Source organism: Phyllobates terribilis, unplaced genomic scaffold, assembly GCF_046119375.1.
Source record: "Phyllobates terribilis strain yellow unplaced genomic scaffold, ASM4611937v1 Scaffold_11__3_contigs__length_659146591, whole genome shotgun sequence".
In the NCBI taxonomy this organism is placed as follows: Eukaryota; Metazoa; Chordata; class Amphibia; order Anura; family Dendrobatidae; genus Phyllobates; species Phyllobates terribilis.
The window spans coordinates 319680013-319698340 of NW_027362771.1; the positions used below are offsets into that span (position 1 = coordinate 319680013).

At 43.0% G+C, this 18328-nt stretch overlaps 1 protein-coding gene across 2 annotated transcripts in view; it reads right to left on the reverse strand.

The window, feature by feature from the left end:
• Nucleotides 1-17526, reverse strand: part of DENND6B (DENN domain containing 6B) — a 64535-nt gene extending 47009 nt beyond the window's left edge. Inside the window, exons 1-4 of one of the 2 annotated variants that reach the window (XM_073652577.1) lie at nt 17109-17526; nt 16838-16876; nt 11120-11162; nt 7964-8073 (exon numbers count right to left, since the gene is read on the reverse strand). In XM_073652577.1, coding sequence (XP_073508678.1) covers nt 7964-8073; nt 11120-11162; nt 16838-16876; nt 17109-17267 — 351 coding nt within the window. In that variant the 5' untranslated portion in view covers nt 17268-17526. Of the gene's footprint in view, nt 1-7963; nt 8074-11119; nt 11163-16684; nt 16816-16837; nt 16877-17108 lie in introns of those variants that run through there. The other variant, XM_073652578.1, reaches the window with a different exon arrangement.
• Between the last annotated feature and the right edge of the window lie 802 nt (nt 17527-18328).

Genomic DNA, 18328 nt, shown 5'->3' on the forward strand with positions numbered 1-18328 from the left:
TTGTGAAAAAGTCTGGTGGATACACAGCTGATAGTCCTACTGAATAGATTGTTAGAATTTGTATTATGGCAAGAAAAAAGCAGCTAAGAAAAACGAGTGGCCATCATTACTTAAAGAAATGAAGGTCAGTCAGTCCAAAAAATTGGGCAAACTTTGAAAGTGTCCCCAAGTGCAGTTGAAAAACCATCAAGTGCTACAAAGAAACTGGCTCACATGAGGACCGCTCCAGGAAAGGAAGACCAAGAGTCACCTCTGCTTCTGAGGATAAGTTTATCCGAGTCACCAGCCTCAGAAATCGCAGGTTAACAGCAGCTCAGATTAGAGACCAGGTCAATGCCACACAGAGTTCTAGCAGCAGACACATCTCTTCAACAACTGTTAAGAGGAGACTTTGTGCAGCAGGCCTTCATGGTAAAATAGCTGCTAGGAAACCACTGCTAAGGACAGGCAACAAGCAGAAGAGACTTGTTTGGGCTAAAGAACACAAGGAATAGACATTAGACCAGTGGAAATCTGTGCTTTGGTCTGATGAGTCCAAATTTGAGGTCTTTGGTTCCAACCACCGTGTCTTTGTGCAACGCAGAAAAGGTGAACGGATGGACTCTACATGCCTAGTTCCCACCGTGAAGCATGGAGGAGGAGGTGTGATGGTGTGGGGGTACTTTGCTGGTGACACTGTTGGGGATTTATTCAAAATTGAAGGCATACTGAACCAGCATGGCTACCACAGCATCTTGCAGCGGCATCAGGTTTGCGTTTAGTTGGACCATCATTTATTTTTCAACAGGATAATGACCCCAAACACACCACCAGGCTGTGTAAGGGCTATTTGACCAAGAAGGAGAGTGATGGGGTGCTACGCCAGATGACCTGGCCTCCACAGTCACCAGACCTGAACCCAATCGAGATTGTTTGGGGTGAGCTGGACCGCAGAGTGAAGGCAAAAGGGCCAACAAAAGCTAAGCATCTCTGGGAACTCCTTCAAGATTGTTGGAAGACCATTTCCGGTGACTACCTCTTGAAGCTCATCAAGAGAATGCCAAGAGTGTGCAAAGCAGTCATCAAAGCAAAAGGTGGCTACTTTGAAGAACCTAGAATATAAGACATATTTTCAGCTGTTTCACACTATTTTGTGAAGTATATAATTCCACATGTGTTAATTCATAGTTTTGATGCCTTCAGTGTGAATGTACAATTTTCATAGTCATGAAAATACAGAAAAATCTTTAAATGAGAAGGTGTGTCCAAACTTTTGGTCTGTACTGTATGTGTGGAGAAAAAAGGGCACACAATTTCAGGAAAAGAACATCTCACCAACCATTAAGCATGGGGGTGGATCAATTATGCTTTGGGGTTGTGTGGCAGCCAATGGCACAAGGAACATTTCACAGGTTGAGGGAAGAATGGATTCAATGAAATTTCAACAAATAGTTGATGCAAACATAACACCATCCTCAAAAAAACTAAAGTTGAGAAGTTCTACAAATGGATAATAATACTAAACATGCGTCAAAATCCACAATAGACTACCACAAAAGCCGCAAGCTGAAGATTTTACAATGGCCCTCACAGTCCCCTGCTCTGAACATTACTGAAAATCTGTGGCTAGACCTCAAAATAGCAGTGCAAGCAAGACGACCCAGGAATCTCCTAGAACTGGAAGAATTTTCCAAGGAAGCATCGATGAAAATCAATCAAACAAGAATTTAAAGACTCTTCTCTGGCTACAAAAAGCATTTACAAGCTTTGATACTTTCAAAATGTGGTGCTACTAGGTACTAACCATGCACGGTGCCCAAACTTTTGCATCGGCCCATTTTCCTTTTTGTAATTTTTAAAATGTAAAAGATCACAAATGTATATATATATATTTTTTGCCTAAAATACAAAGGAAATGTGTCATCTTTAACTTAAAGGGTTTTTTCCACGAACAAAAGTTAATTTTACTCAATAGATCTTGGAATAATAATAAATTCCACAATTGGATGTGTTAAAAAATGTTCCTGTGCTGAGATAATCTTATAAATGTGCCCCTGCTGTGTACTGTGTAATGGCGGTGTCTGACCGTGTACAGTAACATGGTCTGATCATACCTCATCTCCTGGACAGGTGAGGACACAAAAGAGTATACAGACATTACAGCAGGGGATCATAGCTGATTCTTTCTTTGAGGTAAAACATTTCTCTGCCTGTTTTTAAACAATATTTTACCTCACAGAAAGATTCAGCTGTGATCCTCTGCTGTAATATCTGTATACTCTTTGCACCCCCTACCCAGGAGATGCGGTATGATCAGACCATGTGCCTGCACGGTCAGACACAGCCATTACACAGTACACAGCAGGGACACATTTATAAGATTATCTCAGCACAAGAACATTTTTTAACACATCCAATTGTGAAACTTATTTTTATTCGAAGATCTGGTTATTAAAGCGAACTTTGTTCCTGGGAGGGCTGTGATTTGTGAAGACATACATCAACTCCTCGCTGAGCACAACTTGGTTAGAACATATTTCTTTGCATATCACAGCTGTACTCCTGGCCGCTGACTGAGGTATGTGTGATACAGCTCTTGTCAGTTGAGACACTGGTCTAACCACAGATCTTCTGTTGATGTAGGCTTGTGCAAATCCTTTTCTCTCTTCAATCTTTCAATCTGGGATTTTTCCTCTTCATGTAATCCCAGAGAGACAAAATGAGCAGCACAGTGGCTCAGTGGTTAGCACTGTAGCCTTATAGCGCTGTGGTACACTAAGCATGTGCTTGCGTGGGTTTCCTCTGGGAACTTTGATTTCCTCCACATACTTATAGGAGAATTAGAGCGTAAGCATCAAAGTGGACAGTGATGATAATGTCTGTAGAGCATTGTGGCATATGATGGCGCTATAAAAATGAGTAAAATAAAAATGATGTTGAGATCGGTGCTCTGTGGGGGACATCTCATCACTTGTTCTGCAAGCACCGAGAACAACAAGAAATGGCCAACGTTGAGGACTGCAGACGTAGTGGTTGGACAAAAAAACCTAGAGAAACAAAATGCATACTTCCCTCAAAATTGGAAAATGTCTAGCAGTGCCATCAGCTCGGGATGGGCAGCAACCAGTGGGACCCAACTACTGTTTGGATGAGTCTGATCAGAATTTTTTTTCATGAAAGAATTGCAGCCAAAAACCATACCTTCAACATACGAAACAAGGCCAAGTGACTCCTATTCATGAAAACATAGGAACTGAGAAGTGGAAAATAGCAGCAGGTGCTCTGGATTGAGGATCCAACATGTGAAATATTCGGCTCTTCTAGAATGCAGTTATTTTGCAGAAGGGCTGGGGAGCAGTACAATAATACGTTTCTGCAGTCAACAGTAAATAACAGTGGAGGTTCCTTCCAAATTTGGGGCTGCATTTGAACTACTGGAGTTGAGAATTTGATCAAGATGTATGGTGTCCTCAATGCTGAGAAATGCAGGCAAATAATTATTCATCATGTAATACCATCATAGAGGTGTCTGACTGGCTCCAAATTCATTCTGCAGGAGGACCACAACATCGAACATACAGTCATGGCCAAAAGTTTTGAGAATGACACCAAAATTATATTTTCACATGATCTGCTGGCCTCTGGTTCTTATTAGTGTTTGTCTGATGTTTATATCACATACAGAAATATAATTGCAATCATATTATGAGTACCAATAGGTTATATTGACAGTTAGAATGAGTTAATGCAGCAAGTCAATATTTGCAGTGTTGCCCCTTCTTCTTCAAGACCTATGTAATTCTCCCTGGCATGCTCTCAATCAACTTTTGGACCAAATCCTGACTGATAGCAGTCCATTCTTGCATAATCAATGCTTGCATTTTGCCAGAATTTGTTGGTTTTTGTTTGTCCACCCGTCTCTTGATGATTGACCACAAGTTCTCAATGGGATTAAGATCTGGGGAGTTTCCAGGCCATGGACCCAAAATCTCTATGTTTTGTTCCATGAGCCATTTAGTTATCACCTTTGCTTTATGGCAAGGTGCTCCATCATGCTGGCAAAGGCATTGTTGGGCGCCAAACTGCTCTTGGACGGTTGGGAGAAGTTGCTCTTGGAGGACATTCTGGTACCATTCTTTATTCATGGCTGTGTTTTTAGGCAAGACTGTGAGTGAGCCGATTCCCTTGGCTGAGAAGCAACCCCACACATGAATGGTTTCAGGATGCTTTACAGTTGGCATGAGACAAGACTGGTGGTAGCGCTCACCTCTTCTTCTCCGAATAAGCTGTTTTCCAGATGTCCCAAACAATCGAAAAGGGGATTCATCAGAGAAAATGACTTTGCCCCAGTCCTCAGCAGTCCACTCCCTGTACCTTTTGCAGAATATCAGTCGGTCCCTGATGTTTTTTCTGGAGAGAAGTGGCTTCTTTGCTGCCCTCCTTGAAACCAGCCCTTGCTCAAAGAGTCTCCGCCTCACAGTGCGTGCAGAAGCACTCACACCAGCCTGCTGCCATTCCTGAGCAAGCTCGGCACTGCTGGTAGTCCGATCCCGCAGCTGAAACAGTTTTAAGATACGGTCCTGGCGCTTGCTGGTCTTTCTTGGGCGCCCTGGAGCCTTTTTTGACAACAATGGAAGCTCTCTCCTTGAAGTTCTTGATGATGCGATAGATTGTTGACTGAGGTGCAATCTTTGTAGCTGCGATACTCTTCCCTGTTAGGCCATTTTTGTGCAGTGCAATGATGGCTGCACGTGTTTCTTTATAGATAACCATGGTTAACTGAAGAGAAACAATGATACCAAGAACCAGCCTCCTTTTAAAGTGTCCAGTGATGTCATTCTTACTTAATCATGACTGATTATCGGTCTTTACTCCTCTTTGGTCAGACCTCATCTGGAATACTGTGTACAGTTTTGGGCACCACATTTTAAAAAAGACATAGACAAACTGGAGCAAGTTCAGAGAAGAGCGACCAGAATGGTGACTGGTCTGCAAACCATGTCCTATGAGGAACGGTTGCAGGATTTGGGAATGTTTAGCTTGCAAAAAAGAAGACTGAGAGGAGACTTAATAGCTGTCTACAAATATGTCAAGGGCTGTCACATTGTAGAAGGATCATCTTTATTCTCATTTGCACAAGGAAAGACTAGAAGCAATGGGATGAAACTAAATGGGAGGAGACACAGATTAGATATTAGAAAAAACTTTTTGACAGTTAGGGTGATTAATGAGTGGAACAGGCTGCCACGAGAGGTGGTGAGTTCCCCTTCAATGGACGTCTTCAAACAGAGGCTGGACAGACATCTGTCTGAGATGATCTAGTGAATCCTGCTTTGAGCAGGGGGTTGGACCAGATGACCCAGGAGGTCCCTTCCAACTCTACCATTCTATGATTCTATGATTGATCGCCAGCCCTGTCCTCATCAACACCCACACCTGTGTTAATGGATCAATCACTAAAACGATGTTAGCTGCTCCTTTTAAGGCAGGACTGCAATGATGTTGAAATGTGTTTTGGGGGTTAAAGTTCATTTTCTGGGCAAATATTGACTTTGCAAGTACAGTAATTGCTGTTAAGCTGATCACTCTTTGACATTCAGGAGTATATGCAAATTGCCATTACAAAAAATGAAGCCGTAAACTTTGGAAAAATTACTATTTGTCTCATTCTCAATACTTTTGGCCATGACTGTACAGCCAATGTCATTAAGAAATATCTTCAGCGTAAAGAAGAACAAGTATTGGAAGTGATGATATGGCCCCCACAGAGCTTTGATCTCAACATCATAATGTCAGTTTTGCATTAGAGTCAGATTGATTTGTGCAAGCCTACATCCATAGAAGATCGGTGGTTAGATCCTCCAAGATGTTTGAAACAAACTACCAAGTTCCTTCAAAAACTGTACAACTGCATGTCGAAAAATTTAAACAAAGGGTGGTCACGCAAAATGTTGATTTGATTTAGATTTCTCTTTTGTTCATTCACTAATTTTATTTATTATTAAAATGTAAACTATTAACACTTCTGTTTTTGAAAGCATTCTTACTTTTCAGAATTTTTTTTACACACCTGTCTAAAACTTTTGTACAGTACTCTGTGTTTGCAAACATATATGTATACATTTATAAATTGTGATTCAAAAAGGATTATTGAAAAAATATAGCCTCTGTATTCATAACTGAGAGAATGTAACTTAATTTTTTTAACATGATTGCCTCCACGACTACCAAATCTAACACTTTGTGACCTCTTTCTGTGTGGCTACTTCAAAGGCTGCTTTTCCCCCCAACCAGAGCATCTTAACGAGCGGAGACAAAGCTTCACTGAAACTGTGCAGTGCATAGCCGAATATGTTCTGGCACATGTCTGCAAGCCATGGTAGCACGTTTTTGCCATGCAGGATGCTCACAGTTGCGAGTGCAGCATAAGGCTTGGCGTTGCTGTATTAAAAAAGCGACTCCTGGGAGACTTTGGAGCAATGGCCGTACCTCTAGTTCCACAAATGATCCATTCTGTATTGCACATCACATACCAAGATTAAGGCACCTGACCACAGCTGATCAGTTGGGATGTTAGTTGTTGGACCTCCACCAATCTGACAATGATTAAGTCATCAATATAAAAGTAAGGGAATAACGCTTTAATTATAGGAGAGTACATGTATCAGCAGTAGTAACAGAAGGAGTCACATGGAGCCTGGTGTTGCCGTGTTGAAAAGCGACTCATGGGATTCTTTGGAGAAATGGCCGTACAACTAGTTCCACAACCAAATTAAAGAAAGGACAAGATGTTGGTGTACCTGGAACGAAGACTAGAGAGGTTTCACACTATAATTCCAGGAGTAGGACCGGAGTGATGTTCCCATGTGAAGGTCTCTGCATGGCATTGCTCATGTTGTCACCTGACCAATTTTATTAATTATTGTTGCATCCAAGACAAAAACAGTACTCATTGCTGAAGAGTATAGACCGCCATCCAGCCTCCACTTCAGTCATGCTTTGCATCACGATAGCCTTTGAGATTGGTGGCGTAAAATAAATGGAACACCTATATCTAGATGTCTGGCTCATAGCCCAATGTCATGCAAACACCTTCTGATGGTTTGTGTAGACACTGCTGGACAACTTTGGCTTGAAATCTGATGATATCATGTGGCATCGTCATGAAGAGGCCTTCATAATGGAAAATCACACTGGTCCTATTCCCTGGATTACAGTGTGGTGTAGCACAAAGTAAGGTAGACGGACCCCTCTAGTTTTCATTCCAGGTACACTAACAGTTCAATGTTTACAATGATCTGATCATGGAACCAATGGTATGGCCATTTCTCCAAAGTGTCCTAGGAGTTGGTTTCAACACAACGGTAGGATGCAAGGCCTAAAGGTGCTACCATGTCCTGCAGTGTCTCCGCACTTGTCTTCCATCGAGCAATCTGGGACAGGTCATTATTGGTCAGCATTGGAAGCTGTGTATTTCTATGTTTGTCGCTCATACTCAATACTGAACAAATCGAATGGTTTTGAAAATTTTGTTACCCTTTTCTTATCATTTGCCTATCATTAAAAATACAATCCTGTGTTTTGCATAATTCGACAAATTTTCCTTGTGGATGTTGCAATTTCAATGCTGATGAGTGAATATACAGTATGTGTGTGTATTTTTTCTTTCTGGATTCATAAAAATAAATGTAACTCTTAAATGAGTAACACGGTTTATCTAGAGCGCCTGTGAATACATTCTAGATATGACTGATCTATTATAACTTTTTCATAACCATTCTGAAGGCACCCTATAGACTTGGGTATGTCAGCTTTTTGCATTTTTATATCACGCAGGAAAACACAGCTAATTTGCCCACTAAAATGCAACAGAATCCTGTTCAAAATAACTCACCAAGCAGTGTGAACAAAGTCTTACCAACATCTAATGCTATATGTAGAAGCCTAATATTCCTGGCTGGGTATATTCCATAACTGGACTAACCTGCAGAGTAACAGGAGCGTCTCGATTATATTTCTCATCATCATGAAGGGAATTTCTATGTCCTGCTGAGCGACGCATCCGAAATGTAAACTGTGTGTCCCCCAGACAACCTGCAGTGGGAAAATCACAAAATGCAGTTCATGTACTTACAGGTTCAGCATTCATTTAGATCTCTTAATTAGCTGGATGTCCTGCCACATCTCCAGATCTTGAAAATTCATCTATAGTTCAATCCATACTACTATCAAGTAATATGAACTTGTTAACAAACTACCATTGGATATGAATAAATGTGGGGTTTGATGCCATAGATGCCCTGACAACTTCTTTCCATGCCACTAGCAGAAACCAATTATTAGGTTACATCATAACATTCAAAGAATTTTATATTGATAGTAATCCGAATGTATGCCACCTATATAGTATTTCATATTTTTATAAATTAAAATTGCATGTTGTGTCTAACCAACCATTAATATGCTTTATTCATGGCAGTCATTAAGAGGCTTTATGCTGGAGCACCATAATAACGTGCAAATCACAGAGTTACAGGTCAGTTACCCAACAACAGTATTTTACAATTTCTCCTTTCTCAATAGTTTACATACACAGCACTCAAATGAGAGCAGGGTATATAATGGAAGAAAAGGCTGTCATTATTGATCCTGGTATGTGATACCAGTCCAAGTAAGGTTACATGCACACAGAATCACTTAGAGGACCCTTCACTACATTTTCCATGTTGAACTGGACATAGGATGTAATAGTATCTGCAGAACGGAATAAAACATTTTTTTTTCTTTATTTTGCGTTTCCGTTGTGGAGATATTAGCAATTAAGGTATTTGGCACCCAGTGAGTTAACTTTTTTTTTTAAGTACAAGTGGGTGTTATCAGAAAGATTTCACTAGGAGCCTGTACTTCTTCTCCCTGCATGATACTGACCAATCATAAGCAAAGGAAAGAATAAAACGTCACCATCATGAGTTAGAGCAGATTTCTCAGTGTGTGAGACATATATTGTGAGCCTGATCTCCTGCTCTAACCTCCGCATGAGTCATTGTGGTGGTAGAGGCAGCACAGCTGAGTTTAGCTGTGTCACATTTCAAATCCTTCTATCAGCTCTTTCCTTCTCATTTCAGGGTCAGCTCTGCTGAACTGCACCTCCCCAACACTGTCTGGCAGGAGATGTTTGTATCACACTTATGCTTATTGTGCTCAAGAAACTTTTCCTAGCTCAACGCTTGAAAGACTCTCCATATTCATTACTATCCCTTTGCTTGTCATATGTTCAATCTTTTGAGTTTTCTTCTGCTCCAGGTTTTGAAAAACGCTTGGTGGGAAAAGAGAAAGTGCATGTCATTTCTTTGAAAGCGTCTAATGATGGAAAATGCTCCAAACTAGGCAACGTCCAATTAAAAGGTTTCAAAAAAATGCTCCAGGAAAAAATATTCCTAAATGTTTAAAAACTATTCAGAATCAGTGCTTGAAACACATCAGAACTGACAAACTGAATCAAAACCTTCCAAAAGAAGGAGCATTTCCTCAAGAGGATTCCACTAGAAAACTTGATGATTTTGACTGCCATAAAAAACAACTTATGTGTGCAGAGGACCGCTTCTACAGCAGCTTCAGTTACAGTGAACAAAAAAAAATTATAAAATAATTAATTCCCACAAAAGCACATGAATTTTTGGTAGACTCAGTATAACCCAAAAATACAAAATAAATATATAAAAATAGAGAAATGACAAATAAAGTCACAATAAATAACCTCAGCCAAGACCCTAGCCTACACACGACAAGTTACATAGCAAAATATATGTTGAACCATGCTGCACCAAATTACTAATTTGATTCATTCTATTTTATTACACAGTCTTGGCTGAAAGTGTTGTCATCCTTCAAATTTTTCCATAAAATGAAGTATTTCTCCCAGAAAATGATTGCAATTACACGTATTGTTATACACAATGTTTATTTCCTCTGTGTGTATTGGAACAACATAAAAAAAAACAGAGGAAAAAAAGACTAACTGGACATAATTTCACACACAACCCAAAAAATGGGCCGGACAAAATTGTTGGCACCCTCAACCTAATATTTGGTTGCACACCCTTTGGAATAAATTTCGGGTTATAAAACTCACTTTTTTTTGGAAGATGGGGGTTTGTTTTATAATCTGAATGTAGCTTACCGGGGAGGGAAGGGAGACTGCGGTGGAGCGGGGTCCCAGGAAGCAGGGAAGCTGGTGGTGGGGCGATGCTGCCGGCCCCAGGCTGGGAAGAGGGCGTGTTCGACGGTGCAAGGCTGCGGCGGGCCCCAGGCTTTCAGAAAATGTTGGGAGTCCCCGCATTTCCATCATTTTCACTGCTGTAGATTTTGTGAAAATGGCCACTGGAGGCGGCGCATGCGCAGATTAAGGTTTCAGCTCCCTACAGGACAGCTTGAATTTCTTTGGTACTTGATTGGGGCTGCTTATTCACCATTCGAATTATCCTGCGTTGCAACCTTTCATCAATTTTTCTCTGCCGTCCACATCCAGGGAGATTAGCTTTAGTGCCATGGGTTGTAAACTTCTTAATTATTTTGCGCACTGTGGACAAAGGAACATCAAGATCTCTGGAGATGGACTGATATTTTTCAACAATTTTGGTTCTCAAGACAGTTTTCTTCTCCTCTTTCTGTTCTCCATGATTAGTGTGGCACACAGACACACAATGCAAACATTGAGTCAACTTCACCCCTTTTTATCTGGTTTCAGGTGTGATTTTCATATTGCCAACACCTGTTACTTGCCACAGGTGATTTTGAACGAGCATCACAAGCTTGAAGCAAAAGATGTTTACCCACAATTTTGGAAAGGTGCCAACAATTTTGTCCATCCCTTTTTTGGGGTTTTGTGTGAAATTATGTCCAATTTTCCTTTTCTTCTCTGTTTTTTGTGTTGTTCCAATATACACAAAGGAAATAAACATGTGTATAACAAAATATGTGCAACTGGAATAATTTTCTGGGAGAAATACTTCATTTTCTGGAACAATTTCAAGGGTGCCAACACTTTTGGCCATGACTGTATATTGTCTAAAGTAAAAATGTTTTAAAGACCTTATTACTATATATTATTTTTGTGCTAGTTTGTGACTGTTCTGCCCACCTGAATATGAGTCTGGGAAGGACAGATAGCAGATGCTGGTTTTCTGAAACATACAAGGTAGAGAGAGATAATTAGCATTATATGTCACACAAACCTAACAAGCGATGAAAACGTGTGTACACTAAATGTACGTTAGGACGTTCACTATGGAAGTCACATGGCTCTTATTCATTCACTAAGGCCTCGTTCCCACTTGCGTATAGACTCAGCGAGTGCAATGAGAGAAAAATTGCACTCGCACCAATGTTATTCAACGAAGCAGTGCAGATCTGCGTATTTTTTCTCAGCTGTATTCAGCATGCTGCGATTTAACTCCAAAATCGGATGGGTGAGAGAAAAAAAAAAATCACATGCCATACAGATCATCAGTATAGCACCCGATTTTTACGGATACATTACAATTCTGTAGCATAGGAAACTGTAAATGGTTCTGTAAAAGATTAATCACTACTGCGTAAAAAAACAGATTGCACACGGATGACAAGTGAGAAGACATTGTCCCACTCTCCTGGATGAGAATAGCAAGTAAGAACGAGGCCTAATAGAAATATTCCATCAGGGCACCTTCACCATGAGGAAAAGTTATAGAACTGATTACAAAATAAGAACATTCTACAAACATTGTAACAAGAGGACTGTCTGGTTTGGACAATGTATAACTCTATCAAAGATCCTTTAAAGGGGTTTTCTAGTTTCGGAAAACCTCGGTTCCTCGGCAGCAGTCTGCTTAAAAAAACAACAACTGTGTTTTACTCCCTTTCCCCGGGTTCAGAGTCTCCACCTCTGCTCCCAGTGTCTGTTATTGTCTGCAGCGCTGATGTCAAGTCAACAGTGCTGCAGCCAATAGTTGCTCTGCACGTGTTGACGGCACGAGAAGCTGAGCTCACTGATTGGCTGCAGCACTGTCAATGTGACGTTAGTGCTGCAGACAATAACAGACACCCGGAGCAGAGGTGGAGACTCAGCAATGGGCTCTTTGGGGGAGACTCAGAGCTAGGAGGGTGAGTAGAGCACTCTTTTTTTTTTTTAAACAGACTACGTCTAGGGAAGAGGGGTTTCTGAAACCGGACAACCCCTTTAACTGTACTGATCATCACTGTTTTCACTGAGGAAAATGAACACAAACTAGCAGGGGTGCACAACCTGCGGCCTGAGGGCCAAATATGGCTCACAAAACTATCAGACATCAGACATGCTTGTCTGTGTGAGTCTGCTTAAAAGGAAACTGCCATGTCACCAAACACTATTAACCTAAAAATACAGGGACAATCTGCAGGCTAACAACATTATAATGCTACCCAGATGCCTTACTAAAAGCGCAGCTACAGGGAGAAAATAAACTTTACTCCTCCCGGCAGCCAGTGGCTTTCAGTCATAGAGGTGTACTTGGAGCAGCTACAGTAGCTGCATAGCGAGCTGTCAATCAAAATGCTAGGGTGTGCTTATAGCCGCCGCTCACAATGCTGTGACCAATGACTGTTGCAGCTCCGGGCATGCCTGTATGACTGAAAGCTGGCGGATCCCAGGAGGAATAAAGATCATTTTCTCCTGGTAGGGACATGTTCACAAGTTCAGTATTTGGTGAGTTTTTTTTACCTCTGTATGTGTAAACCAAAACCAGGTGAGGAACAATCAGAGGAAAAGTATAATAGAAACAAGTCACCAATTCTGCATTTATCACCCACTCCTGGTTTTGGCTTACAAATACTGATGTAAAATACTGACTAAATACTCAAGGTGTGAATGTGGCCTAACCATGCTTTCAGTAAGGCAGCCGGACAGTATTGTATTGCTATTTACCTGTACCCTATATCTGCAGGTTAATAGCGTTTGGGGACTTAACAAGTTCCCTTTAAGGCCTGGGCTACACTCCGTTTTTTTTAATCCCTACAGATTGATGTTAACTATTTACAGTAGCTAGAGCTGTAGCTCACAGCAATACATTGAGTTGTATATAACTTGGCGGGTTGAAGCTGACACTAGTTAAAATCAATCAGTAGCGCTACAAAAAGAAGTAGTTTCCATATCAGAAAAAAAGAGGATTGGTATACAGCAGACCTGGGCAAAGTGTAACCCACGGGCTACATCCGGCCCTCTCGCGGTTACAGTCCGGCCTGTGGATCGAGTCAGCCGAAGGGCTGAAAACACTGGCCCACGCACCACACCATGTGGCCACCTTCGCCCGCCCAGCGTCCGGATTTCACCGCTATCTGTATCCTCAGGATGCAAATAGCAGTGAATTTAAAGGTGGAGACAGCAGACGCGATGATGTCACTACATCACATCGGCTGTGTGGAGCATCAGTGCACATAGCAAAGACCGGAGTAGAGAGCCGGGGGAACGGGAGCGAGGCGAGTATGTGTTATTTGCTTTATATGCGAGAATATGTATGATATGTGTGCAGCCCTTACAAAGTAATTTTCCTATTAAAGCCCCTAGATTCCCCTCTTATTGCCCCCATAAAGTATGTTGCCAACAAAAGTGCCCCCAAACACAGTATGATACTCCCACAGTGAATTCCTCCACAGTACCCATCACACGCACAGAATGATGACCCAACTGTGACCCCAACACAGCCCTCTATACAGTATTATGGCCCAACACAACCCTCCATACAATATGATGGCGCCACTAGCCCTCCAAACAGTATAATGGCCCACACACAGCCCTCCAAACAGCATAATAGCCTCCAACCAACAAACCAAACAGCAAAATGGCCCCCACACAACCCGCCAAACAGCATAATGGCCCCCACACAACAACACACCAAACATGGCCCCTACACAAGCCTCCAAACAGCATAATGGCTCCTACACAGCCCTCCAAGTAGCATAATGGCCCTCACAAAACCTTGCACACAGCATAATGGCCCCCACACAGCTGTCAACACAGTATGATATGATAGACCCCACACAAACTTTCACACTGTATAATTGCAGTATAATGTATACAGAATAATGGCTCCACTAACCCTCCAAACAGTATAATGGCCCCTCACAAAGCTCTGAAAACAGTATAATGGACCCCCAAATAGCCCTGAAAACAGTATAATGGACCCCACATTGCCCTGCAAACATATAAATGGCCCCCACATAGTCATGTAAATAGTATAATGGCAACCATATAGCCCTGCAAACAGTATAATGACCATCACATAGCCCTCCACACTGTATGATGGTGCCACTAGCCCTCCAAACAGCATAATGGCACCCACACAGCCCTCCAAACAGCATAATGATCCCCACACAACCCGCCAAAGAGCATAATGGCCTCCACACAACAGGCCAAACAGCATAATGGCCCCCACACAACAGGCCAAACAGCATAATGGCCCCCACATAAGCCTTCAAACAGCATAATGGCTCCCACACAGCCCTCCAAGTAGCATAATGGCCCTCATATAACCCTGCAAAGAGCGTAATGGCCCCCACACAGCTGTCAACACAGTATGATATGATAGACCCCACACAAACTTTCACACTGTATAATTGCAGTATAATGTATACAGAATAATGGCTCCACTAACCCTCCAAACAGTATAATGGCCTCTCACAAAGCTCTGAAAACAGTATAATGGACCCCCACATAGAACTGCAAACAGTATAATGGACCCCCACATTGCCCTGCAAACATATAAATGGCCCCCACATAGCCATGTAAACAGTATAATGGCCCCCATATAGCCCTGCAAACTGTATAATGGCACTCCATAAAGTATAAAGGTTCCCACCTTACCTTCCAAATATTATAATGGCCCCACACACAGCCCTCCTAATAGTATGATGGTCCCCATCATAGTCCTCCAAATGTTATAATGGGCCCAACATAGCCCTTCTAAATCAGGGCTGTGGAGTCTGAGTAATGAAGTCAGTGTCGGAGTTGGTATAAAATCGACCGACTCCAACAATATATAAATTGGGTTCAGCAGTTCAATGCATTATGTTCTGAATATTTTTTCAAAAGTTTTGGGAAAGTTATGAAACGCCTATAAATGTCTGTTCTATTTTTGATCTAAGTCTGATTCTAAATCTGATTCCTGATCTAAAGATCTAGGATTTTAGTTGAGATGAATCTGAGCTGCACTTTATGTTCATGCTCAGTAGTGAGCCAGTGCTGTACAGTCAGAGTTGTGGAGTCGGAAGTCAAGGAAATTGAGAAGTCGGAGGTTTGGCTTACCAACTCCACAGCCCTAATAGTATAATGGCCCCCACATAGCTCATCATATAATGTAATGGCCTGGGGGCAATTGTAAAATATGGAGGGCTTTGTGGGGGCCATTATACTATCTGAAGGGCTATGTGGGGCCCATTATACTATGTGGGGGCCATTAAAATATTTGGAGGACTATGGGAAGCCATCATACTATTTGGAGGGCTAAATATGGGATCATTATACTTATACTATAGCCCTCCAAATATTATAATTGCCCCCACATTGCCTTACATATAGTATAATGGGCCCCACATTGCCCTCCATATAGTATAATGTGCACCCATTGCCTTCCATATAGTATACTGTGCCCCCATTGCCCTCCATATAGTATAATGAGCACCTATTGCCTTCCATATAGTATAACATGCCCGCATTGCCCTTCATATATTATAATGCACCCCCATTGCACTTCATATAGTATAATGCACCCCCATTGCATTTCATATAGTATAATGCGCCCCATTGCACTTCATATAGTATAATGCACCCCTACTGCACTTCATATAGTATAATGTGCCCCCTTGCACTTCATATAGTATAATGCGCCCCCATTGAACTTCATATAGTATAATGCACCCCCATTGTCCTCCATATAGTATAATGCACACCCATTGCACTTTATATAGCATAATGCGCCTCCAAATAGTATAATGCACCCCAATGTACTTCATATAGGATAATGCACCCCATTGACCTCCATAAAGTATAATGAGCTCCCCTTGCACTTCATATAGTATAATGCGCCACACAATGTATTCTTTGCTTAAAAAAAAAATTCTCACCTCCCTTTGGTCCCCCGCTGCTTCGGCCTCCTCAGCGTGTAGTTTGAAGAGCCGGACATCTCTGCGCAGTGGACGCCATCACGCTTGCTGAACTGAGATGTCCGATCCCAGATGCCGAGGGAGAATGATGGAGGAGGGAGTGGATGTCTTCCCTCCTCCATCATTGCTTTCAACTGTATCGGCATCCATGATGCCGGTACAGCAGGCAGTGTGATGCGGAGGTTCTGGCACCGGGCCCCCCTGACTCATGGGCCCCATAGTGGCAGCATGGATTGCCGCCATTGGAAGAATACCCCTGCTCTGACCCCTGTTTGGCCCTCCAGAATACTGCATAAGAGTTACAGGAGGCCATCTGTGTATGTGGTCTATTCAGTTCAGTTTATAGCATTTACGTTTACAATGGGGAGAGCCACATTCACACATGACCTTCCCCTCTCCTGAGCGCTAACTAGGTGAAAAGGGAACCCCAATTTTTCCCATAGGTTCGGGTTCCCCTTTCTGGACTCCTAGTGATCGAGCATCTATGGCATAAAATACTGATATGCTGGAAATGTCTCAGATGATAATACCCCTATAAGATTTATCGCGGCCCTTGGAAGCGATGCAATACGAGAATGTGGCCCCTGGGCCAGAAACAGTTGTTCACATGTATACTTGTGGTGGATTTTCGGTTTCAATGAATGAGCCCCGGATAAGGATTTGGGTCAAGAGTCCCGGATATTACCTCTTTCTCCGTTATCGGGATGTTGTTGGGATACACCAGCTGGAAATAAGACAAGAATAATGTCATCAGGTGAGTAATGAGCAGGAGTCCTGGCCAGGCTAGCTTGCACTTGTGGTTCCCCAGCAGACGCTTATTTATAGTGAAGCCCCCTCCACAGCCCAGATCTGTAGTCAGTGCCCTCCTCCATGTTATGTGCTGTCTTATTCCCAGACAAGCTGCCACTCGTTACCGGTGCCCACGTAATGCGATCATCTGCCCCCGCTGCTGTTACCTCCATGGCCTGGCCGAGCTCCAGATCGAAGGTAACGACGCACACGCCATCCAGCCATGCCGAGAAGCATTCCCAGGGCAGACGGCTACCTCTCGGGCTCCGGGGCTCCTCCATCATTTCTGGCTGTGCCCCCTTTCCAGCCCACTCAACGCCGAGCATCCTGCTGTGTTACCATAGTGAAGACCCACCCTGGTCCTGCCAGCTCCGGCGCCGTGTGCTGAAAGATGTCACCTCTAGGTGGCGCAATCGCTGCACTGTTTCCCAGTACTGATGGGGTGGTTAGGAGCAGTGCCAGTATGTCGGCATAACATTGGGCACTGTATAGCAGGGGCGTCGCTGGGCACTTAGATCCGCGGCCTGGGCCTGCCCCGAATCTCATGTACATTAAAATGTATTTATGATTATCACCATACGGCAGACTCCTCCTCCCTAGCTTGTCACTCGTGCCATACGTCCTTGCTCGGCAAGCTCCGCCCCCTGCTTACCACTCGTTATCTGTGGCGCGAAGGCGCCATTTTACTTGTCTGTTCCTAACTGTATGGCGGTTCCAGTCCTTTCTAGCCTCGCTAGTCTCGCTAGTCCTCTCTATCCTCTCTAGTCCTCACTATTGTTGCTAGCCCTCTCTAGCCTTGCTAGTCCTCTCTATCCTGGCCAGTCCTCTCTAGCCTCGCTAGTCCTCACTTTTCTCGCTAGTGCTCTCTAGCCTTGCTAGTTATCTAGCCTCTCTATCCTCTCTAGTCCTCACTATTCTCGCTAGCCCTCTCAAGCCTTGCTAGTCCTCTCTATCCTCTCTAGTCCTCACTATTGTTGCTAGCCCTCTCTAGCCTTGCTAGTCCTCTCTATCCTGGCCAGTCCTCTCTAGCCTCGCTAGTCCTCACTTTTCTCGCTAGTGCTCTCTAGCCTTGCTAGTTCTCTAGCCTCTCTATCCTCTCTAGTCCTCACTATTCTCGCTAGTCCTCTCAAGCCTTGCTAGTCCTCTCTATCCTCTCTAGTCCTCACTGTTCTCGCTAGTCCTCTCTATCCTGGCCAGTCCTCTCTAGCCTCGCTAGTCCTCACTTTTCTTGCTAGTGCTCTCTAGCCTTGCTAGTCCTCTAGCCTCTCTAGTCCTCTAGCCTCTCTAGTCCTCTCTATTCCTCTCTAGTCCTCACTATTCTCGCTAGTCCTCTCTAGCCTGGCTAGTCCTCTCTATCCCGGACAGTCCTCTCTATCCTCTCTAGTCC